Raw genomic sequence first — 24,796 nt, forward strand, 5'->3', positions numbered from 1 at the left:
CAAAACCTCTGCTGTGTATTTGCCAAATCTACCACATACCCCAGAACTGAGACTGTGTGACAGACCCTCGGAAACAAGCCCTTCTCTCGCAGCTCTCCTGTAACACCCAACGCAAACCTCCCCTGGTACAGCCTGGGGCCATTTCCTCTTGTCCTGTCCCTTGTTCCCTGGGAGCAGAGCCCGACCCTCACCTGGCTGCACCTTCCTGTCACAGGGAGTTGTAAAGAGCAAGAAGGTGCCCCCGGAGCCTCCTTTCCTCCAGGCTGAGCCCCTCCAGCTCCCTCAGCTGCTCCTCATCATACCTGTGCTCCAGACCCTTCCCCAGCTCTGTTCCCTGTTTTAGAGGCTCTGTGGCTGCCCAAAGCAACAAATTCTGCAGGAGCAGGCAACACTTTGCTCATGAACATGCCTATCCCTGGCTAATAAATGCGTATGCTGCCTTCTGCCAGGTGTGCCCAGCAGTGTCCCTGTCTTCTACTGCCAGAAACAGTATCTGGGCTGAAGTGCTTGGCACAACTCCCAGTCCCACGGGTGCTGCCTTGGAATAAGGTGTCCAGAGCCACGGTAACATCATCCTTCTTTTGCCCCAGCAGATTCCTCTGAAGCTGCAATTACTCCAATGTCTGCCTCTTGACTTCCCACTGGCTCTGCAATGATGGGTCTTGTCCCTCGAGTGCAGCCAAGTCTTCCAGTGTAGAAGAAGGGCCAAGACAAGTTTTCAACGGAAAACCAGTCTCATTTCCAAAACCAACCTCCATCCTGTCCTGCTGCTCTGCCTTTTCTGCCTGGGCTGACGCTTCCTTCTGCTGCTTGGTGTTCTTCTGATGCAGAAAAAAGGCTCCTGGCTCCGGGATCCCAATGCATTGATGCAGCATTTCCTTGGACTTCTCAAAGTTTTCACAGTCACTGTAGAGGCAAGGCACAGTCAGAAGAACCAAGAGGCCCGAAGAGTTCCCAATCCCATTTTCAGCACTCCAGCATGGAGCAGGGGGCAGTGGGCTAAGGAAGACCTTGCTCTTTCCCTCCCAGGAAATCCTCCAGAGGCAAAGGGAAAGGAAGGCAGGATTTTGCCTTCTTGCAGCGAGAAGCAGTGGCTGGGCAGGGGCACACAAAGAACAGAATTCAGGGAAGCAGCACAACCAGAAGGAGTCTTCTGTGCCAACATGGCTGTGCACCTCCCACACGGCCTTGGGAGTCACAGTAGAGCATGAAAAACCCAGACAGGAGGAGGAGGGGGAAATGCTCACCTTCTTATTTCTTCTACCAGACAGTCTATGTTCTCATGGCGGCTTCTGAGCATCCGGCATTTCTCTGCCATTAGCTCAAAACGTCTCTGCAAGCGCTCACAATTCTCTGTGGCTTTCCGAACCAATTTAAAGGGATACTGCGCATCAGTGGATGTCAGAGTTGAGAGGGTGCTCCCAGTTGAGATGATGGAATTGGCCATGCTGTCACTGTTGTCTAACAGCCCCTGCAAGCCCACGTCCAGCTGTTAGTCAGGTATTCTGTTCCTATTCCAAAGTACCACTGAGATGCCTCTTCTGCTCCCACAAGAAGCAGTGTCCGTTAACGGAGAAGCGGTTTCAAAATCCCGGCCAGCTCAGCACAGTTTACTCACCTCAGGGGCTCGGGAGGAACGTCCCTGGTGAGAAAGCCCTCGAGCTCCCTGGAAGAGCACAGGGAAGAGCACGCTCAGACTGCATGGCTGCCCCTGAGGCAGTGGCCTCTAAGTGCTTCCCAGCCTGTCCCAGAGCACAGCAATTCCAGCAGAGCTCTTCTTCCCCCCCCCCACCCCCCCGGGGAATATTTTCAGCCCAGTAGTTTGACAGCAGCACAAATGAACATGCTGGAAGGTGTCTCATCACTTCTAAGAGCACCAGGAGGAGAACTGCCTGGAGCCCCATCCAACCCGGCCTTGAACACTCTCAGGGATCCAGGGGCAGTCACAGCTTCTCTGGGCAACCTGTGCCAGGGCCTCAGCACCCTCACAGGGCAGATTTCCCTCCCAATATCCCATCCACCCCTGCTCTGTCTCAGTGGTAAGCCACTGTCTCTTGTCCTGTCCCTGCAGGCTCCTGGCTTAAGTCCCTCTCCAGCTATCCTGAAGCCCCTTCATGCATTGCAAGAGGCTGTAAGGTCATCCTGGAACCTTCTCTAGGCTGGACATCTCCAACTTTGCATCCTTTCCCCTTGGCACAGGTGCTCCAGCCCCTGGAGCATCTTCCTGTTATCCCTGTGGCCTCCTCCAGGCCACTGGAGATCATCTCGGACATGTCTGGGAGAAACCCATTCTTGCCTCTGGGAAGCGCTGAGGCTGTGCTGTAAATTGGGCTGAGGGGAAGGCAAGGAAAAGCTGCTCCCTTGTTTGTGCCCACGGCCTCCAGGGGGACAAGGATGGAGGAGGCGATGTGGCTGTGCTCTGGGATGGCCAGGAGCCTCCCATTCCCTCCCACGCCTGTCCCCATGGAAAGCACCAAAGCTACTGCCAGCTCTGAAACAGCCAACTGTGAATCCCTTGCTCTTCCCAAAGGGAACCGTTCCACACGGCATAGCCCAGGCCCACCCAGGCCCCTGCTGGGCTTGGCACAAGGAGAGCAGCAGCTTTCTCACTCACCCGCCGGGTCTCCATCCGCCTGTTGGCACGAGCAGTGACCAAAAGTAAGTGTCCAAAGGTCCTTGGCCTTTGTGGGGTCTAAACCACAGTGTCCAAAGGCCTTTGGCCTTTGCAGGGTCTAAACACCGGTGTCCAAAGGCCTTTGGCCTTTGCGGGGTTTAAACGCTAGTGTCCAAAGGCCTTGGCCTTTGCGGGGTCTAAACACCAATCTCCAAAGGCCCTTGGCCTTTGCAGGGTCAACAGCACACAAAGTGCTGTCAGCCTTTGCAAAGTCCAAGCACCAAGGTTCGCCAGCTGTTGACAGCTCCAGGGTCTAAACCCCAATAGCCAGGAGCTGTTGATTGTTGCCAGGGTCCACCCCCCAACATTCCATGGCCTGTTGACAGTTGCCAGGGTCTAACCTCCAACATTCCATGGCCTGTTGACGGTTGCTGGGGTAAGAAGCCCAGCATTCCAGGGGCTGTTGGAGAAGCCCTTCCTGGCTCTCCCCCATCCCAGCTCCCTGTTGGCCCTGGCACCTGGCCTACCTTCCCCGTGTCCCCAGAGCCCTGCTGGGCAGGGACCTGGCTCATAGCATGAGTTCAAAGTTGCTGGTCCAGACAACATCAGTTTTAAGGCTCAGCATTCTCACGACCTGCATGCTCTTTAGGGATGTGCTTAGTTCCTGAGTCACAGAAATTCTGTCTTCCCTGACAAAGGGGAGATGTAAGAAAAAGGCTAAAAAGGTTCTTGGTGCTTACAAATACTCATGGAAAGTAAAGGTTTGCATTTAGAACGGCCACATGATGAGAAAAATGGTGTTTGAGGGGCTTTTCAGATTCCTACAGAGAAAAGCCGAGAGCTGCAGTGTTTAAGGCTCCTAAAATGGATTAAGAATCCTGAGACAGCCACAAGTGCATTTTTTTCCTCTGCTATCTCTTTGGCAATATATCATTAGGTGCTCTAGGCAGAAGAAAAGTCTTGCTGCTTACATCAAAGATTCCTCACTAGGCCCAGACCTTCAAGAACCATATGGGTCTGTTTGGAAAAGCGTCGGCAAATGTTTTTTGCCCTCATCTTTGGTAGTGTTTGCCTGCATCCTAGGAGGATTTGTGTGTCCCAGTTGACAGGAACTGGCTTCTGAGCAGGGCACAAATCCTCCGTGGAAGAGAAGAGCTGCACCTGCCTTCTCCAGGGCCTGACTCTCCCGAGACTGACGGTTCAAGGATGTCACTGCCAAGTAAAGCTTCAGAGACCAAGGCAGATTCAAGTCTCTTCTTTCACAAGAGCAGCCTGGGACTCCTTGAGCAGAGCTGCAAAGGAGCACAACAGCTCCTGGTGAAGGTCTGACAGCTCCTGACTGGCCCTTGCACAGCTCTCAATGTAGTTCTTCCCATGCTGTCGGTCCCGGGCCAGCTGTGACTGCAGCAGGGACACCTGGAAGAGGCAAAGGCCCGGCTCAGACAAGCCCACGCTGGCAGGAGCATCCGCAGCCCCACGGAACCGGCTGTTGGGGCAGACACAGCCTCCAAGTCCAGCCCTCACCAACACTCTGCCCTTGGGGAAGGGGAAAGGAACAGGCTCCCAGACTGCCCCTCAACAGAGCTCAGAGGATCAACAGCTCCACTTCATGGCTGGCAAACCCTTCCCACGTACATCCCTCAGCCACCACAGGTCTATAAGAGAGAGTTCCGACAGCATTTAGGAACCCAGCTCTGATTTCCAAAGCACAAACCTGGGCCACTGACCCCTTTCTCCACAGGCTTTGCCTCAGCACGAGGACTGCTGCTTCCCTCTGCTTCCCTCTGTGATAAACTAAGATTAGACAACTCCGAGTAAAGGAAGTTACTAGTTGTAAGTCATGAGGTTCCATACATTAGAGGTTAAAACGTCGTTTATAAAAGCTGTAAAATCCCCGTTCCGTACCCCAGATCCTGTCCCCTCCCTCCTCCCTTGGAAACCCCACTTACCTGTCTCATCGTCCTAGGCTACCGACCCCATGCTGAACCTTCAAGTTGAAAAGTTACTAACTATACCCCATTAGTGGTTACATGCTATATTTCTCCCAGTTGTGCCCATGAATTGTTACACGTTATATGTATCCCAGCCCGAGTTTTTTCTTCCTTGAGTTGCAAGTTTTGTACCCCTTTTGAAACCCCTTAGAATGCCGTAGCAATTCTCCCAAGTTGGACTGCTGCTGCTGCCCTGCTGGCTTCCCGCTAGCCATCCTTCTATTTCCTGCTAGCCATCTTCCTCCATCCTGTCAGCCCCAGCCTGCCTATCAAGCTGCTGTTGCCACCCCTATGGAAATTATGGAGCCCCACTGCAAACTGGGACAGAACTGACCCCAACAGTCCCCGGCCCAGTCGAATGTACAAAGAATTCAACCCCCCGGAGGACAGCAGTGGACTGTGGACACCTTGAAGTGTTGGCTGACTGATCCTGGTGTCTGGCCGTGACCTCAAAGACACTCCGAGGGAAAGACACCCCTAGACTCGAGGAGCCCCAAGGAGTTCCTGAGGGCTCCCGTGTGCTGAGCGAACTCCCGGATCTGCAGCGGTCTCCGCAGCACCGACTCGGCACCACCTCCTCAGCGGTGGAAGCGAGACTCCCCAGCGGCCGGCGTAGGGCATGCCTCTGACCCAACCCCTTTGTAATAAAGGCAATTAAGGAGGAAACATTGTCTCCTGCCCATTTTTAGCACCCTCTACTTCCCTTCCAGAGCTACTGGAGGACTCTTGTACTTGAGCTGCTGCACAGCCATGCCAGACATGAGGGGAACGTGGTGCTTGGGGTCTTTTGGTGCTTTCTGGAGGCCTTTTAGCACCCCAAGCCCCATTCTACACGCCCCCATTTTTTTATTATACGTTAACTCTGGCTTTAACTGATTTATATTTTTTCATATTCATTATGCTTCTAGTCAACTTTACTTCACTTCCAGGGACTCTTAAAGGTGTTTTGGAGGTTTTCTTGGTTTTGCCACCTTTGAGTGCGCAATCTGCCTTTTCCCCCCGCCATTGTTTAAATATAACAAAAATATAGCCTTGAGTATTTCACAGTTATTCACACGTATTCCGTTTGTGTCAGTCTTGTTGAAATTTTGAGGAGGTTTTGAGGCTGTTTTGGGTCCCGGCCCAGCCGCTCCCTGAGGGGAGTTTGTCTGAGGCGGGGCCCGCTCCTGCCCCGCCCCCATCCCGCCCAGCCAATCCCTGAGGGCACTTTTCCCCGCCCGCGGGTTGGGCGGGAGCCGCCGCCCCCCCACTGTCAGTCCCTGAGGGGCTTCGGCTGAGGCGGGAACTTCTCTCCGCCGGCCCCTGGCCGATCGCTCCCGCCCCTGCCCTGCCTGGCTCCCAGTGGGCCCCAGTGACTCTGAATTTTCCCCAGCTGCCCCAGTCTGGACTGCTCTCCACTGGTTTATTCTCCTCCCTCCCCAGGTAGGGGAGATCCGGCGCCCTCCGCTCCCACCCCCCAGAGCGTAAAATTCACATCGCTAGAGGTTCGTGTCCACAAAGGAGGCAGAGGAGTCCTGTAAAAGTCCCTGGAGTCAAACAAAGGGACAATGTCCATCAGGCCTGCATCCAACGGGGTCTTTCTCAATTAACTGGAGCAAGTAACCTTCTTTTCTCCTCATTGCCTTTCTCCCTAGGCTGAGGTACTGGCATGATACCGGGAATTTCCTGATCCACCTATCCATGTCCCCCCGTACTATGTGCCCTCTGTAAAACACATGATCCACAATTGCCACTAGATAAATCCATTGAAATTTTTTAGTAAGCTTTATTAATTGACATGGACTGCTCCTCAGCCAAGGTCATGCTAAACTCCTGAACTTGGGGAAGAGGAACAAAGACTTTATGGGATTTTGAGGATGAGGTGATATTTTGCTGAAGCCAAAAGGTTCTTAAGTTAAAGAAGGAAAGTTGTTGGTTCCGTGTGTTGCTCTTTGTGGCTTGGATATGTTCTGGATGGTTTGTTGCGTGTTGCTGTGAGCTGGGAGAGGGGTGGGGTTGAAGATCTGACTAAAAAGGCAGTAGGATGAGAGGGGAGGGGACAGAAGAGTAGGCAGTGGGAGAGAGTGGAAGTTCCCTTGTACCCAGGCAATGGGAAAGGGGACAGGGACCGCCCCGGCCAGGAAGGCTATAAAATTGTCCTGGGTTGTAGTATAGGATGTGCACCGAGTATTCTATCACCATCTTCATGAACTGTTGAATCCAGGTGGGGCAGTGTTTTTCCAGACCCCCTCCCTCTGGGCCATTACCTTCTCTTAATGGCCCATCAAATGCCTTGCCCATGACTCATGGAGAACTCCCTCCAGGAGCTATCTCTGTTTAATGGGCCATCAGGGACCCCCTGCATGACTCATCATCCCATTGTGAGATGCTCCGCCCAGGGGGAGGAACCAAGCATTCCAGCCTGGATATAATCTGGGATGTGGGACAGTACAAGCAGCCCTTACCCACTGGATTCCCAGAGGACCAGAGCTACCAGACCTTTCTACGGGATCACTGCTTCAGGAAGACCACCTCACCTGGACTGCTTCCATCACCCTGCTCAAGTTGTATTCTGACTCTGTCAGTGGTCTTCTGTATTATTGCATCTATTTTATTTTACTTTTTTTCCATTCTTCCTATTAAATTGTATCTCTGACTTGGAGCCTCTCACTTGTTTTGCTTTCAAACCACTACAAAAGTGTACCCATTTTGTTGCATGGTGTGTGCGTTTGGCTGCCGGGAGGGAGACTCAAACTCAACTCAGCTGAATCGGTAGTGATAAACTGTTTTCTTTTGCTTCGACGACTTTGTCCCCATTTCATTGTATCTGAAAGTCAGTTCATTTCTAACAGCATATACGAATATTAAGTTCTTTGCCCAGGGCAGATTTAAAGCTAATAAGAGCTCCGCAAGCTCCCATGTCGCCTCCCTCAGGTTTCCAGAATGTCACCAGAGCCACCCCAAACCCTCCTATCGGGAGGGAGTGGAGAAACACTCCAGACGCCTCCCAACCCCTGTATCAACTCCCCAGCTGCCCATAAGTCCCCCAAAAGTCCCCCCAGCTCACCGGAACTTTCCCAAAGCTCTCCCCAAACGCCATAGCACATTCCTTGACCCCAAGCAAACTCTTCCTTCCTACCTCTCTTGCTTCCCCCTCCCCTCCCCCCAATGCCACTGGTACTCACACGGCCATGGCCTGAGAGTGGCTGTGGGACATCAACAGGCAGGCTGTGACCTCACAGTGCCGAGGTCTGACATCAGAGAGCAGATTGTCATGTCACATGAGAACCGAATGACATTATTGGACTGTGACATCAGAGATTTAGTTCTGACGTAATAAAAGAGGATATGACATTGCGGAGAGGAATATGACATCGCAGAGGGGGATATGACATTGCAGAGCGGGGTATGACATCAGATGGCAGCCCTATGACATCACAGAGTGGAGAGAAACACTCAAACAAAGCACAAGGAAGCGGGTTTCCCTGGGCGGCTGTTTCTGTGCAAGTTCCGACCCACAAGAAAACCGTTCTAGGTTGTCAGTGGGGGAAATTCCATGGTAATTAAGAGAGACTCCTCTCCTAAAGAATTGATGAAAGACTATATTTAAATGGTGAAACTGACTAAAAATCCCAGGTTTTGTCTCCGTGTTGTTTGCAGAAAAGTGAATACTTGTGGGGTGAAGGGAAGGGTTTTGAAGGTTTCATTGTTTCTTCCATTTTTTCTTTTCCTTAGTGGGCGTTAATAAACTATCAGTTTCCCTTAAGATGGGGCCTGTTTTGCCTTTTTCTCCAAAATCCCCTCTCCAAGAGGCAAAAACAGCAGACACTCAAACCACTACACTAAACTTGGCACAACAAAAATTGGGCGAACGTGAAACTACCTCATCCAGATAGGATGATGTGAGGAATTTCTTAATTGCCACTCCCACTTCTCTTTGAACTACTTACAAAAAGCATATGCTATAGCCTAAAAACTATATTTATCACACTACTAAAAGAGACCATGTTTTTACAACTTAACTTTCTAACATAACAGATAGAATATTCATTTTAGTCCTTGCAAGAGCCAATCATATGTATTTATAAAAACAGGCAGGCTGTGACCTCACAGGGCCAACTCTGACATCATAAATCGGACTGGGATGTCACATGAAAGCTGAATGACATCACATACTGGGTCGTGACATCACAGATTGAGCTATGACATAATAAAGCGGGATATGACATCACAGCGAGGGATATGACGTCAGACAGCAGCCGTATTGCATCAGAGACTGGAGGTCTGGCATCACAGAGCAGAATATGACATGACGGGGAAAGCTGTAACATCACAGGTGGCTGAGTGACATCACAGGCCCGTGGTCTGACATCAGAGAACAGACTATGGCATCACAGGCATCTGTCAGGGTAGAGTGGATGGGTGTGATATCACTGAGCAGGCTGAGACATCTCACAGTGGGCTGTGACATCAGGGCGTGGCTGTGTGACATCATAGCATGGCTGTTGCATCCCAGAGAAGACTGTGAGGTCCCAGCACACACTCTGACATCATAGAGGGGGAGCTGGTGAAATAACAGAGTGGTCCGTGACATCCCAAGAGCAGCTGTGGGACAGCACGCAGCAGGCTGTGACCTCACAGGGAGGCAGTCTGAGGTCACAGGGGGGCTGTATGACATCACTCCACTCCTGCCCCCCTCCCTAGTCCCCCCCTCCCCCCATGAAGTCCACCCCAGACACTGCTGAGCACCAGGGAGCACCTCCCTGCCCCAGCACATGGCCAGGGACATGCTCTGGGGCCACCCAGCAGCACTCACCACCTCCCTGGGAACAACAGGGGACACCAGGAATGGGGCTGCCCAAGAACCCATGGCAGGCACTGGCCTTGGGAATTGCCAAAGCCTGGGAGCTCTGCCGTTCCCAAAGGTTTGGAGAGAGGAGAAGATGAGTGGGAGCAGTGCAGGAAGCCTGAATGCCAGAGTTGGAAGGCTGGTGATCCTGGGTGCGTGAGGAGTGTTTGTGGGTTTCATGATGGCCCTGGGATCTCCTCCCGGACTCTGGGGATGTTTCTGGTGGAGGAACATTTCTGATCAGCAACGGGCAGAGAATGAGCTCCGGAACAGGCAAAGGTTGAATTGTCCTGAGATGGGAAAGGCAAGAGATGGTTCTGTTTTGGGAAAGGGAAGCCCGGCAAACTGCTGCCAGGTCCTGGCGTTTCCCTGTGTGCAGCTTGTGGGGAGTGTCCAGGCTCTGCAGCAGGCAGGGTGTGGTGCTGGGAGCACAGGAGCAGGCCAGGCAAAGAGGGAGGTGAGCAGAATCTCTTGGCTTTTGATTTTGTTGCCTACTCAAGGGTAAAGTCCAAAGACTTTCTGTTTTGTGGGGCCCAAAGACTTTCTGTTTTGTGGGGCTGTGAGAGGCCCTGTCTTGGTGTGGAACAGGGCAGCCTTTCTTGTGATGCCAAAATGGGTATGAAAACAAACTTTCTGACACAGCTGGAAAAATTCAAAAGCAGGCCTTGTTTATTGCAGTGCTGGACACACAGAGGACATCTCTAATCATGTTGTTATAAATGGGCAGGAGACCATGTTTCCTCCTTAATTGCCTTTATTGATTTCAGCTCTTAGGAAGAGGGGGGGATCTCGAGGGTGGCTTCCGCCACTAATGCTCCTAGCGAACTACACCGCTGAGGGGGAGGTACCATCCAATCTGCTGCACACGCTGCAAAGTAGAAGTTCTCCCCTCGCGGGAGTTCCAAAGAACTCTCTTGGCTTCCGCTGAGTCCAGGGGTCTCTTGCTCTTTAAGTACTTTTGCAGTGACAGCGAGATACAGGAGATTGTTCATACATACTTCTGAGTGTTGCCAGTTTAGTGCTGTATTTTGCAGATCTAAATTCTGAGCTGGCTCATCTCGGCTAGAGGTTTCTGGTGTTAATCCGGTCCCACCATGCAGCTGGGCTTTGTAATTTCCATAAGGGTGGCACTGACGAGCAGGGAGGCGGCGCGGGCGGAGAGTAGGCAGAGAGTAGGCAGAGAGTAGGGTTCTGATAGACGGGTTAGAGCAACAGGGCGGAGAGTAAACGCAGTCGTGGTGAGGAAACGGAAGTGGGGGGGGGTGGCAATGTTGGGGGGAAACAGCAGCAGTCTCACCTGACGGGGAAGTGACAGGAGAGGTTAGTAGGAGTCTTAGGGCAGAGGGTACAAAAATGGGTACAAACAGTTTTTAATACATGCTATCATTACAATTTTTAAACTAGCTTTTATCTTGACTTTATAACTTTGTAACTACTTTAACATCTAGGAGTTGTTCAAACCTCATTTCTCACAATTCCCCCCTCTCATTATTTGATCGGGCCCTTGCCCGCATCAACCTCTGTTGATTGGTTTATGGGAGCATATTTTCTTTTTGGTTTTGGAATTGGCTATACATTTGTTCTGCTGTATTCAGGTCAGTTTCTTCTTGAGTTTCTAATTTCATTATATGTGTGGGTTTATTAGAATTCCGAAGACTGGCTTGGACGGTTGCTGTCATCTTGTGAATGAGACAAGGAAGGATGCAAGGGAGGAGGAGGAGACTGGCCAGTGCACTGCCTATGATAAAAAATTACCTTTTTCCACCATGCCCCTTTGAAGGACCAAAAACTGTCCCACCAGTCCATGGACACAAGAGCTTTCCATTCTTGGTTACCGACATATGCTGTTTTCCTGATTTCTTTTGAAATGTGCCAAATTACTTTGCTTTTGTCATCAATTTCTAGGCAGCATTCTGAGGAGCTAAATTTTCCGCAGATGCCACCTGCATTTGCTAACAAATAATCCCCAGCTAATCTAATTCGGTACATTACTGCCCTAGCTTGTGCCAATTGGTTGCTAATGTGATCCAGTGCCAATGCTGTTTTATTTGAAATGATTTCCAATACTGCCTGAAGCCGAATTATACGATTTAGCATAAAAATTGGCGTTCGGTAGTCCCAGGAGGACCCGTCCTGTGCCCATGTTGCTGGTCCGTAGGTTTTTACAATCTTCTCCGGATTCCACACCGTCCCTTTCCAATTTTGTTCACTTCCCATATTGATTATGGTCCTTTTCTTGCGGTATCTTTTCCCTAAGGTGTCGTAAAGGGGGATGCCTAGGTAGCTCCCTGATTTACGTGGGAGCAAGAAAAAGGCTGGCTTTATAATACCTATAATGCAGCTACCAAAGCAGTCTCCAGGCAGGTGTGTATAGGCTTTATCACCACAAACCCAAAACAGATGTTTTGGTGCTTTCCAAGAAGTGTTCAGTGTGTCAAATGGGTGTTCCCAATACCTAGAGATTTCTTTGATCCCCCAGAAGGGGTTGATGCCAATACCTCTTTCTGTACATTCGTGTAGTTGATAGCTCTCATGATAAATACACCAAGATCTTCTCCTAATTGACCAAAATGTCTCTGGCTTTCCAGGAACCCACTCTTTGGTTGACTCTTTTATTAGCAGATACCTTTTGCAAGGCATTCATCCTACAAAAGTCTGATATCTGCTGCCTGTTCTCCTTATACATTCTTCTCCTATTACAACAGATTTCAAGTCCCATTGCTTCTTTGGTCTTTCTCCTACTTCAGAAGGTTCCTGTCTCATCTGTTTCCACCTGAGAATGTCAACTGGTGCCAAGCTAATTCCTTCCCAAGGCCATACATCAGCCATTTGAGTGCTCCCGCATATCCAACAATTTGTCAGGTTTAATTCATGGCTAATCTTTTCCATCAGATCGACAAACAAATTCTTTTCTAGGGGTTCACTTATTTCACCTTTCCTCCTGATCACAGGTTTTTCTTTTATGAGGTCTGCAACTCTGTCTAGATTATTTAACTCTTCAAAACAAACCCATTCTCTGACAGGGCATTCCCCAATCAGGCGCTGTCTAAATTTGGCAGCATTTTTAGCAATCCAATACTTCTTTCCGTCTTCTTGGCAGGTGGAAAGTGTGGTTATATCTAAACAGGCAGGGTCGACGTGGGTGTGGACCCTTATCAGTGACTGCAGGTTTTCCCCATCGTATATGGGCTGATAGCATTTGGTACACGCTCTTTCTGACAGCTGAATTATTGACACAGCCATTATCAGCCTTTCCAAGGGTCTGATACGAACCTTCTTGGTCTCGCTCAGCCTTGCCTCTTGGAATTGGAAACTTTTGCGGGGCACCTGCGATGTCATGCCTGGTCCACCTACAACCACTCCTACTTTTTCAAATTTGGACCCTGTTAAGTAATGCTCTGTGTGAGAATGGTGATAACTCTGATTTTTAGCCATCATACTCGTCTAACATTTAGTAATTTAACTCTTCTAACTCTTAACAGTAACACTTTAAAGTCACAATAAATCTTAAAACACAGACCATAGTAAAACTTTTCACAACAAACAAGCAACTTGTTCTTTGTAAAAGTTTTTTTATCAGTCTTTAGTCCTGTTAACCAGTCCCAGCTTTCTTTTTCAAAGTAAATTTGAGTGGCTTTGGGCTTTTGGATACAGTCCACTCAGGTAGATTTGTAGCTGAAGTGGTGGGGTATTATTTGGAGGTGGGAGGGGTCCTTTGACTCGAATGAAGTGAGTCCTGCACTTCTCCTCTGTTCTCACGGCGGTATGCGTGGTCAGCAGGACCTGGAAAGGACCCTCAAATTTAGGGGTTAGTGGGGTATTGAACCATGATTTTATTAGCACCCAATCTCCAGGTTTGATCTGGTGTAGGTCAGTGGCCAGGGAAGAGGCTTGAGGAAGTTGCCCTCTTTTTCTCAGGTCTGCCAAAGTATTACTGATTGTTTTTATGTACTTTTGGGCTTCTGCCTCCCTCTCTAGGTAATCTCCGGAGCTGTAGGGGGTTAACAAGAAGGGGAGTCCAAACATCATTTCATATGGTGATACTCCAACATCGGACCTGGGACATACTCGGATCCGCAGGAGCGCCAGAGGCAGGAATTTGAGCCAATTTATACCTGTCTCTGTGATTAATTTGGTTAGTATGTTTTTGAGGGTCTTATTCATCCTCTCAACTCTCCCTGAACTTTGGGGGTGCCAAGGGGTATGAAGCCTCCACTTAATCCCCAGTGCTTTGGTGGTCTCTTGTAGCACTTGTGCTGTGAAATGGGGACCTCTGTCTGAATCTATGTTGTTTACTAGACCATATCTGGGAAGAATGTTCTCCAATAATATCTTTATTACAACTTGACCTGTCTCCCTTTTTGTGGGGAAGGCCTCAACCCAGTGGGTCAAATGATCTGCAATAACCAAGAGATGTTTGTATCCTTGTACTGCTGGCATCTCAGTAAAATGCACATTCTAGAAAGGCCTAAGGGCTATTGGCCTCCCTCCTAACTTGACTTTTCTCATTACTTTTTGATTGATTTTCTGACAAAGGGAGCACCCTTCTGTGATTGCTTTCACCAAGTGGTACACTCCTACACATAAATGTCCTCATAGAAAATGGTCACAGCGGCCCTGGGTACCCCAGTGGGTTAATGAATGTATCTCTTCAAATACATTTTGTGCCAACGCTTTGTTTAAAAACTTCCCCCCACCTGGGGCTAACCATTCCCCTTGTTGCCCTTGTTGTAATTCCAGATCTTTTATGGGTTTTAGCTCTACTTGATCATAAGTTGGTTTCCCTGCCCCATCATCGGTAGTGCTGCTGAGAGTGGGGTCTTTTACTGGATTCCCAGGGCTTTTAGCCACCAGTTTTGCCGCTTGGTCTGCAGCTTGGTTGCCTCTTATTTCTAAGGAATTCCCTCTTTGATGCCCCTTTATGTACACCACAGCTATTATTTTGGTTTCATCAGGGATTCTAGCACTAATTTGATTAATTCTTTATGGACCTAATTTTTCCCTTTTGAATTCAGATACCCTCTCTTTTCCCAGATTTTTTCCAAATGTTTGCACAATCCCAAAAGAATATCTAGAGTCTACATATATGGTTCCTTGATCTTTTTCTAATAAATCAAGTCCTCCTTTCAGGGCATATATTTCACAACACTGTGCTGACCAGTTTGTTGGCAACTTTCCCTTTTCAAGGACCTTTAGCTCATCCCCACTTCTGATACTTTCAACTACTGTGTACCCTGATAGTCTTTTTCGCTTTTCCACTCTGGAAGACCCATCAGTGAAGAGTATCCCGCCCTCTGGAAGGGGGGTATCCTCCAGATCCTCCCTCATTTTTGTCTGTAAGTCTATAACTTCCAAGCAGTTATGTTCGAGGTCGGACACTGGTTCTCCCGATAGGAATTGGGCTGGATTCAGAATCTTTGAAGTAGTTAATTCCACATCTCTAGCTGTGGTTAGTATTACTTCATATTTCAGTATCCGAGAATCAGTTAGCTACTGTGCGGCCTTCTGACTTAGTAGAGTCTCTAAGTCAGGGAGGGTGTGTGTTATGATTTTTCCTTGTGAAGTTAATTTTTGGGGCATGATCACTCCAGTCCGGCCCTGAGCGCTGTTCCCTGTGCCCCCAGGCTGGCACACGCTGGCACAGCAGCACTCTGCCACCAGAACTGAGCCCAGCTGGGGCTGGGAGCCGGGCCCCAGGTGCTGGGACGGGGCTTGTGTGGCCCAAAGCAAGCACAGGGCAGGCCGGGGGTGGTGCTTGTGCCGCCACAATCCAGGGCCCCCCCGGGGCACCGTGTCCCTGAGCGGGGCCAACCAGCCCAGCCCCAGCCTGGCCGCAGGGAACCCACTCTGCCTGTGGGCAGGGCATGGCCAGCACCTGCCTGTCCTTCTGGTGGGATCAGTCTTCATCCCAGGATCATGTCTTCCACCTCATTGTCCTCATTCACCTCCATGTCCTCCATCTCTTCCTTCACATCGCTTTCCATCATCTCCTCCAGCTCTTCCACCTCACTGACCTCCAACTCCTCTAGTCTCTTCTACATCTACTTCCATGCTCTCTTCCCTAACCATATCCACTTCCATCTCCTCCTCAGTGTCTCTGGCTGCCTGAGTGAGGCAGCACAACCTCACAGTGCGGTCCCTGTCCCACACCAACCCCCACAGGGCTCCAGCCTGCCCAGGCAGTCGGGGGGTGCTCCCTCCCTGGAATGGCACTGTACCTTCACTGGGACAGGAGTGCACATCCTGCTGGGATTGGTGCTGAGATCCAGGCAGCAGGATGAGCTCAGGACTGACAGCAATAGCTGAGAGCAACTGAGGACAGTCTGGTGTGATCAGGGTGAAAGGTGGTCTCCAAGCAGACTGAAGGCTCTGCTGGCTACAGCACATTTACTGTGTTGTGCTTGATAGCAGGGGCTGGAAGTTCCACCTGGAACACTGGCTGTGACATGATGAATCTGGGAGCTGTGATATGACAGGAGTTCCAGGGCCCCTCCAGGTTGGCTGTTTTTTGTCATAAAATGATTGAATCCCTGAGTAGTTTGGCTTGGGTGGGTCCCTAAAGATCATCTCATTCCAACCTCATCCACCTCCCACCAGTCCAGGTTGCTTAGGGCCCTGTCCAGCATGGCCTTGAATGCTCCCACGGATGGGGTATCACAGCCACTCTGCACAGCCTGTGCCAGGGCCTCATCACCCTAATGGGAGAAAAACATCCTCCTCAGATCAAAGCTAAATTGAGCTCCTCCAGTTTGCAGCCATGCCCCCTTCGTCGCTGGCCACAGGCCCTGCTGAACACTCTGTCCCCATCCTTCCCCAGGGCCCCTCCAAGTCCCGCTCGGCCACAGTGAGGCCTTCCTGAGGCCTTCTCTCCTCCCAGCGGAACAACCCCAGCTCTCTCAGCCTTTTCTCAAAGCAGAGGTGCTCCAGCCCCCACAGCATCTCCGGAGCCTCCTCTTCACTCCCTCCAACAGCTCCAGCTCCTTCCCATGCTCAGGATCCCAAAGCCGGGGCAGGGATGAGCCTGGGAGGAGCTGCAGCTTCGTGAGCACCAGCGGGGAATTTTGTGTTATCACTGGGGAGGAACTAAACGTGCTCTGGTGCTGAGGGGTAAAATGAAAAGAGCAAAGCCTGCACTGGGCACCTTTTGATTTACAGAACTCCTTGTACGGTATCAGGTGTGCCAGTGCACCTGTAGCACTCTGAGTATTATACAGGAATCCTGCCATTTCCACGTGTACTGATTGTTTGTGCAGGTGTTCTATTGGGATTTCTGCCTTTCTGTGGTCTGTTCACTGTCGGATGGTCACTGAAGGTCAGTTGCTGCTCACCTAAAAAATATTTACCCTCATTTACATGGTGGACTGGGAACTGGGGTCTCAGGATAAACTCCGCACTGAGAACTATTTCAAACTTTTCAAAAGAACTCAATGAGCATTTCTGTGTAATTAGGAGGAAATCCTCACTCTTATGTATTTCACGAGTTAAAGGAGATGTGTATAATAACTGTGTGGCTGGAAAGTTCACCCCAGTTCATGACTGAGGCTTATGATAAATGTGTTTCAGGTGTTAGAACAGAAGCAAATATGTGCGTGACCCACAGGCAAGGCCGAAGCAGGGCTGTGCCTCCTGTGTGCCCAGTGGGCATTGGCTGTGCCTGGGGGCCGGCAGTCCTGCCCAGCACCTGGGAGAGGGCTGCAGGCTGGGGAGGGGAACTGCCTGCAGCCAAGTCCAAGGTCCAGGCTGATAGAGCTGCTCATACCTCGGCCTCAGCTCTGCCTGGCATCTCACCAGTTGTATTCTGCCCACTGCCTTGGGCGCGCTGCAGTGAGGAGTCTGTGTGCCCCAGGGTAACACTTCACACTGAACATCTCGTGGGATCCTCTCGGGAAAGTGAGACAGGGAGTGCTGCCTGCTCAACGCCGTCGTGGCCAGGCCTGACATCGCGGATCAGGGCTGTTCCTGGCACTGCCCTGGCACCTGCTGTGGCTTCACGCGGCTCTAGGTTACAGAATCCCAGAATGGGTGAGGCTGAAAGGGACCACAGTGGGGCTTCTGGTCCCACATCCTGAGTGAAACAGTCATGCCACAGCACGGATCTGGAATATCTCCAGCGGAGGAGACTCCACAGCCTCTCTGGGCAATCTGTTCCAGTGGGTGGTCACTTGCCAAACGAAGAAGTTCTTCCTCGTGTTCAGGTGGAACTTCCTTCAGTTTCTGCCCGTTGCCTCTTATCCCACTGCTGGGCCCCACGGAGCAGAGCCTGGTCCATGCTCTGAGCCATCTCTACCGATACTTACACACCAACTCCCGCGCTGGCACCGGCAGCGGCAGGTGCAACGGCCGCCAGAACGTGCTCGGGCACGGGGCCGAAGCTGCGGCAGAGGCCGCACCGGGAGGCAGGTTCTGGGGACAGGGCAGTTTCTGGGAATGGGGCAAGTTCTGGGCATGAGGCAGGGTCTGGGCACGAGGCGGGTTCTGGGGACAGCGCGGCCCCGCGCACTCCGTGCCCTGGCTGCCCGCAGAGCAGGCGGGCCCGCGGCCGGCCCGGCCCGGAGGAGGCGCCGGCCGGGCCCGGCGCCCAGGCGCAGCCCGACTCCGCCTCACGCAGGCGGCACCGCCTCTGCTTAAAGCGTGGCCGGCGCTGCCGCCGCCTCCTCCTGCCCGCTCGCTCCGCAGCTCCAGCATGTCGGACCGGCTGCCCTACAAAGTGGGTGAGTGCGAGCTCTGGGCCGGTCCCGCGGGGCTCGGCACCTCCCCCGGGCCGGGGCAAGCGCGGTGCGGGGAGCGCGGCCTCTGCGGCCGTGGCGCCGCGCTGGATGCGGCCGCGGGGGGGAGGACGGCGGGTCCTGCCCGCGGCGGAGCCGGGCCTGAGCCCCCTGTGCCCTGGGGGAGCTGCCGCGGGGGAAGGGGGCCCGGGGGCGCTGCACCGCCGGCTTCCCACTCGCGCTTGTGTCGCTCTCCTGGCCCGGCTGGCCCGTCCCTCCCCCGCCGCTCAGAGCCTTTGGCGGGAACAGGCTTAGTTCCGAAGGTGGAAGCGTTCCCCATCCTGAGACCTTTGACTCACTTGCCGTGGAGGTTTTGGCGGGTATTTTTGTAGACCTGAAACTTCACAGAGCCCCAGTCTTTATAAAGGGTTGGATGTTACCTGGAGGCTTCATTCCAAGAAAAGAACACTGGTCTGTAAGGCTCAGATTCATAAATAATTTACCCTGGAGGCTCTGAACCTAAAATGCTGCAGGTTATTTTTAAAGCAGCCCTGGTAAAGCTACCAAGCCTTTAACAGGGGTAATATCAAACCTCCTCCTCTTGATGTATTTGTTTTCGCGGTCCTTTCCTTGCGTGTTTTCAGGCAGTTTTCAGTCCCGGTGATGTACAGGCTGTCCTCCAGTCAGCTCTAGCACGTGCAATAGCTTCAGTGGCCTCAGGCTTCATTCTGTAGCAAAATGCAATTAGCCTGTCTGTATTAAACCCTGCAGTCTGACTCAGAGTCCTGGTGTTCCCCAGTGCTCTACACAGGCTGTGTTCACGAGGTAGGTGACAAAAAAGCATCTGGCTACGGTCTAAATAGAATGGTGAACTTGCGAAATCTCTCGGTCTCAAACCGGGTAAGGAGGACACTGTGTGTTGGCTGGTGCTGAAGAGTTGCTGCAGCCGGGCATTACCTGCTTGACCCTGGTGTTTTTAAGGCTGGGGTCGGACATCCATGGTGAATGCAGCGAGCCTGTCAGAGGTCTCCCTTGCTCATTTTTTACTGAACTTTTCTGCTCTAGATCCTTTTTACAAAAGTAGAAGTTGACTGGAAACTAAGGTATTTATGGTCACTTATAATAATTTTTGTGGATCTAAGGGGGAAGGACCTGCAGCTTCGCTGTGAGGAGGGGGAGCTAAGCTGGGCTCAGCTCCTGGTGCACTCTTAGGGAGCATTCTCTGTGTGGGAAGCCAGTGCCCTACAGCCAACCCCTCCCCACACGCAGGTCAATACAGTGGAAGTCGGTCCCTTTAGCTTTGGACTCTTGGAGAGTGTCTGTAAGAAATGCTTAAGACCGTGGCTTACTGAATTCATGGGCCTCAAGATGTCCGTGCGCTAGATCGCAGTTGCTTTATACTAGCTTGCAGTAGCATGCTTATTTTTAGAGGGGCTGTTAAGTTTGGTCTAAACTTGTGTAAAAGCCTGTGTACCATAGCAAAGAACCCGGGAATAACTGGAATAGGGTCTGGTTCTCCTGCAGCTCTGTCTCCCAGCTGTTGCTGGGTGTTGAGTTCAGCTGTTGCAGCCAGTGCCTACCCACAAGTGTGTGAACAGATACCAGGGTCTCAGCTATTCAAACTCTGACACCTGTCCTGCTTCTCTTGCAGCTGACATCAGCCTTGCAGACTGGGGTCGCAAGGCCATTGAGATTGCGGAGAATGAGATGCCAGGGCTGATGAAGATGAGGGAGATGTACTCTGCATCCAAGCCCCTGAAAGGCGCCCGCATCGCTGGCTGCCTCCACATGACCGTGCAGACAGCAGTTCTCATAGAGACCCTCATCGTGCTGGGGGCTGAGGTAATGAGGCTCTGAGTTTCTCCTTCAGCTCTTGGGTAATGCTCTGCCAGGTCAGTGCTCCTGCTTACGTAACACCTTACAGAATCCTGGCAAATGTCTGTACTTTTTAAATGAGGCTGCAGTCTGCAAATGGATATATTTTATCTTCTCTCCTTGAGCAAGAAGTTTGTTGCCTGCCCTCAGCACCCCTGGAGTGTGGGGTGTGTGTGTTCTCTGTGGACAAGCTGCAGCTTTGAGTGCCTGTTGTCCCCTGTGTGCAGTGCCCACGCAGCCATGCTGTTCTCAGGCTTGCAGTGCTGTGGCTGCTCATGCTGCAGCTCTAGGGACTGCCTCCAGCACAGATTAGCCTGTATTAAGAGCCCCAGTCTGCCCTGGTAAAGTCAGCAAAATCTAATGAAGTTTTCTGAGAGCTCGTGCTGGCCCTTGAGCTGTGCAGGAAAACAACAGGGATGCAGTGTGGCTCAGGGACCAAGGGCTGGGATCTCCACTGAATTTTGTGTGACTGTGGGCCAGTTACTCTCATCCATATTAAAGTCTGAGATACTCAGAAGCCATTTACTCCCTTATGTCCCATGCCTGACTTGCTGAATGAAGTCCAGACATCACAGCCGAGTGTTTGCTGTACAGGGCGTGAGGAGAACCAGGTATCTGAGCACAATCTGCATTGCTTGTGCGCTGAGCAGGGAGCTGACGGGAATTTTGATCGATTGTTAAGTGTGTATATGATCTGAAGTTCTTTCTTCCTGCAGTTTGGCTGCCCAGAGGTGCCCTGTGCGGGATCCCTCTCTGGGAGCAGCTGAGAATTGAGCAGTGTCATGCTGATTGAAAGGTGCTGGGAGAAGGAGGAGTTTCTCTGTAGCAGTGAAGGTGCCTCCTCAAAAAGAGAGGGAACTAGGAATGGACACTGCCAGGTCAGCCTGGGCAAGGCACATGCTGCTGTGCAGATGTTCCCCAGCCTGTTCAGATCTGTCCTGTGGCTGCAAATGGTGCAGTTCTGAAGGAGAGCTTCAGTGTGGAGGTACAGTCCTGGCTTTGTTCCCGCCAGTCTATGGGGAACTCCTGTCCCTCTGTAGGATTTAAAAGGAAGCAGTAGCCGTTGAAGTTTGGGAGGCTCCTTGTGGCTCCTGTTGGTTGCTGTATCCCAGTGTGGCTGGCCTAGGAGGCAGCTGTGTGCTTAGTTAGACATTGCCAAGCTGCTTAAAGCTGAGCATAACCCCAGATCAGTGTTCTGTGGGATTCATCCAAGTCATTCAGGGAGGTACCTGCAGAGACTTGGTTTCTCAAAGATGTGGTTGTACCTTTAAAGGTGTGTGCTGTTGTGTTAACTCCTTGTCCTGATGCCTGTGGATTAGTTTAGGCTTTGATTTGAGTTTGGATTCAGCCCTCGTTCATCTGTTCTGTCAGAACTTTGGTGCCAGGGAGGGAGGAATGAAACTGATAAAATCATACCCCATGTAATGAGGATGTAGCTCACTGCAGCATAGTAACTTGGGTGTCCATTTTATGGCTGGGTTAACAGAACAGAATAAATACTCTGCTTCAGAGTGTAAGTTCTGAATATGTAACAAAAAATGATCCTTTCCATAAGCAGTGATGTAAATACTAGGGTCTGAGCCTATCAGGTGTGCCAGTTATTCTAGGCTTTTTGTCACTACCACAAGTCTGTATCAAGTCTGAAGTGTAAACAATATATAGGTATTCTGTATCTTTTGAATGTCATGACACCTCCTGATGTCATCTCTGCTGGTATGGGATGAGCTTGCAAAAACCCAAGTGAGGAGGTGCGGCTTTAGGTAATGGATTCTGTTTTCCTGTGTCCCTTCCAGGTGTGTTTTCATGACCAGTGTTGGTAGCGTAGGTTGGTTCCTACTGCACCCTTTACTTTGAACTGTCACTTTTTGATCACGTGGGATGAGTATCTGAAAACGGGCTGGATGTTTTTGCCTTATTGCCCTCTCTACTCAAGCTCTGTAACTGGTGAACATGCAAATAGCTGCCAGTCAGCCCTATGGGCAGCAGCGGGTGTGTGGCTCTGGGATGCGGTGCTGTGAGCTGCAGTAGGTGTGCAGATCCTTTCCAGTGCAACTCAGCAACATGCTGTTGCTTTTCTAGGTGCCTGAGCCTAGTTATGAAATCTGAGGAAAACACTTAGCTCAGCTGGAAAAGCTTCCATGACTGGAGCACAGAGTGGGAGGTGGGTGAGCATAATCTTAGAGAATGGCTGGATTGAGTGTAATGTTTCAGCTGCATTTCTGACTCTTGTGAGTGCCAGCAGGTGTGTTACTGCATGTCCATACCTTCAGTGGACACGTGCTATAGGGCTGTTCTGAAAATCTGACCTTTATTGACCAAAACTTCCCAAACCCACCCTGCTGGGCACCTCTGAAGATCTGGAGTATGCTCTGGCTGTCTGGGAGAAGTGCTTGTGAGCAAGGAGATGGCTGAATATATGGCACAGCTAAAGCTCATTCACATTCTCTCCATGTGACATTATTTTCCCTGACTTAGTCAGGCACCCAGTTCTCACCTTATCTTTGCTGAGCTGCTGAAAAAGGCAGGAATCTGGACTAATTTCTTTCTGCTCTTGCTCTCTTTTAAACTCCTGTGTTCGATAGAGAGTCCCTGATATCTCAGAACTTTGTTCAGCAAACAAAACTTGGTTGTTTTCCAGGTACAATGGTCAAGCTGCAACATTTTCTCCACTCAGGACCATGCTGCAGCTGCTATTGCCAAAGCTGGTATCCCTGGTAAGTTTTCCATGTTCTGGTTTGGCTGAGTTGGGCTGTACTTCCTGTTCTTGCTAAATCAAACTGTGTACACATCAAGCTCTTCTGAACAAGCTTGAGGATAGAAACAGCCCATCAGAAGCAGTGGTTATTGCAAACCAGGACGTTTGATTCAAGGTTTGTTGCATCAGCCTGTGCACAGGTCTCTCAGCGAAGGCTGCTGTTGGGCTCTGTGTAAGAGCTCATTAAGATGATGGAATGGGCTGGGTGATGAAATGGAGCGGTGTGTAGGTGTTTGTAGCTGGCGGTGTTTGGGGCTTTCCAGCAAGCTCTGTGCTAAATACGGTTTGGGGAAGGTAAGGGAGCTGTCATGTGCCCTGTCACAGTGGAGGTCAATACCCAGTATATTTTTAGGCTAGAATTAGCCCAGCTGTGTTCCTGCTTAACATCCCTTGAGTGCTGGATCAGGATGCTGCTGTCTTCTTACTGTCAGGTTCCTGAGCAATTCCTCATGGATCAGTGTAAATACTTGAAGCTGTCCGCTGTGTAAGTCAGCCGAAGGAAATGCAATCCTCAGTGCTGGAAACTGCATTACCTGAAACCAGCTGTTGGCAGAGGCTAAATTTGGGTTCTGGCAGTCTGCTTGGGGAGGGGTGTCTCGTTATAATGATATATTGCCACAAGTCTTTCCCTAGCTGTGGCACATTCTAGTGCAACAGAGCGATTCCTTCATCAGCTACTTCGGCACCACCACCTTCAGGCATTGCCTCTGGAGAGGGTTGTCCAAGGGCCATGTGGGATTTTTAGACATTGGGTTGACTTCCTCACTGCTTTCAACACCCAAAACTCAACTAAAGAGCCATTTACTGGTTGAGTGTTTGTCAAAAGTGTTTGATCTTTGCCCTTTGTGTCCTTATTTTTGGAACTTGCTCTTTTTGTTAATATTGCACTTCACATACTGAATTTGAGACCCTGGAGGAATGCTGGTCCCTTGGCTTCAATATGAGATCCTGACACACATTACTTCAGAATAGGTAATTGTGTGATTGGCTCAAGGTCAGTTTCTGTGTAAACAGAGAAAACATGACAATTTATCCAAATGTTGGAGTGTGTGAATAATGTGCCCAGTACGTGTTTGAGTGCCAGAATACTTCTGAGGGTTGCGTATAGCATGAGGACAGTACAGATGTCTGGAAAGACGCAAATCCTACTGGATGCAACATGCCAGTGGTGGCAGCCTGTTGCTGAGGCTATACTGACATAGAAATACAGCCTAATTAGAGCAGATAAGGCACCTCAGCTTGGATTTTAGTGCTGGGCTAGAGACTAGAATTTAAACTCGGAGTTGCTGAAGAGTTTATATTCTGCTGCTTAGCTCATGCTAAAGTCTGGTCCCTCTTTTCTGCTGTGCTAGAAAATGCTGTAGTTGTGTTTTCATTTATCTGTATCAATTTGTCCAGTGGCTATTTCTAATGACTGGGGTGCTGTGGATGTGAGTCTCCTTTGCTTTATCTTCTCCTTTTTAACATGGAAGAAGGATAAGGAGAGTAATGAAGTCTCAAAATTTTGGCCATGTTTGTGGCCTGGAACAGTGATTATTCGGAGGTCTGTTTTTCAGTGCAAATGTCTTTGCTGGCCTGCAGGCACAGATAATCATCTGCCTGTCAGCTGCTACCGGGAGCTGATGAAATCTTCCTTTGGCTGCTTCACTACATGCTGAGTAAGATCTGGTTAATGGTTTGTGTTTGTTCCCATGCAGTGTTTGCCTGGAAGGGGGAGACAGACGAGGAATACTTGTGGTGCATTGAGCAGACCCTGTACTTCAAGGATGGGCAGCCCCTCAACATGATTCTGGATGATGGTGGAGATCTTACCAACCTAGTTCATACCAAATACCCACAGCTGCTGAAAGGTGACTTGTGTTTTGTTTTGGCAGGCACAGTTCTGCCTGGGAAGCTCTTTGGGGAGAGATGTTTCTGCGAGAATTCGCTGCTGGTGTAAAAAGGGGTGGAGGAAGAGGGACAGGCATGTGCGAACAGGCTGTGAAAGTTCCTTGCAGGTCAAGACCAGAATCTTCTACCTGCAGGAGC

At 50.6% G+C, this 24,796-nt stretch overlaps 1 protein-coding gene across 4 annotated transcripts in view; it reads left to right on the forward strand.

Annotated features, from left to right (window-relative positions):
* The window catches only part of LOC136298107 (uncharacterized), a 212,826-nt gene that overhangs the window by 118,056 nt on the left and 69,974 nt on the right, over positions 1–24,796 (forward strand). For all 4 annotated transcript variants that reach the window (XR_010723266.1, XM_066198575.1, XM_066198576.1 and 1 more), the window contains 3 exons: positions 19,790–19,980; positions 22,652–22,727; positions 24,466–24,618. Coding sequence is in view for 3 of the 4 variants with exons in the window: in XM_066198575.1 (XP_066054672.1) it covers positions 19,790–19,980; positions 22,652–22,727; positions 24,466–24,618 (420 nt within the window). In the remaining variant the exon portion in view is untranslated. The remainder of the gene's footprint in view (positions 1–19,789; positions 19,981–22,651; positions 22,728–24,465; positions 24,619–24,796) is intronic.

Source organism: Chamaea fasciata, unplaced genomic scaffold (assembly GCF_029207755.1).
Source record: "Chamaea fasciata isolate MVZ Bird 193981 ecotype frontalis unplaced genomic scaffold, bChaFas1.0.hap1 SCAF_17, whole genome shotgun sequence".
NCBI lineage: Eukaryota > Metazoa > Chordata > Aves > Passeriformes > Sylviidae > Chamaea > Chamaea fasciata.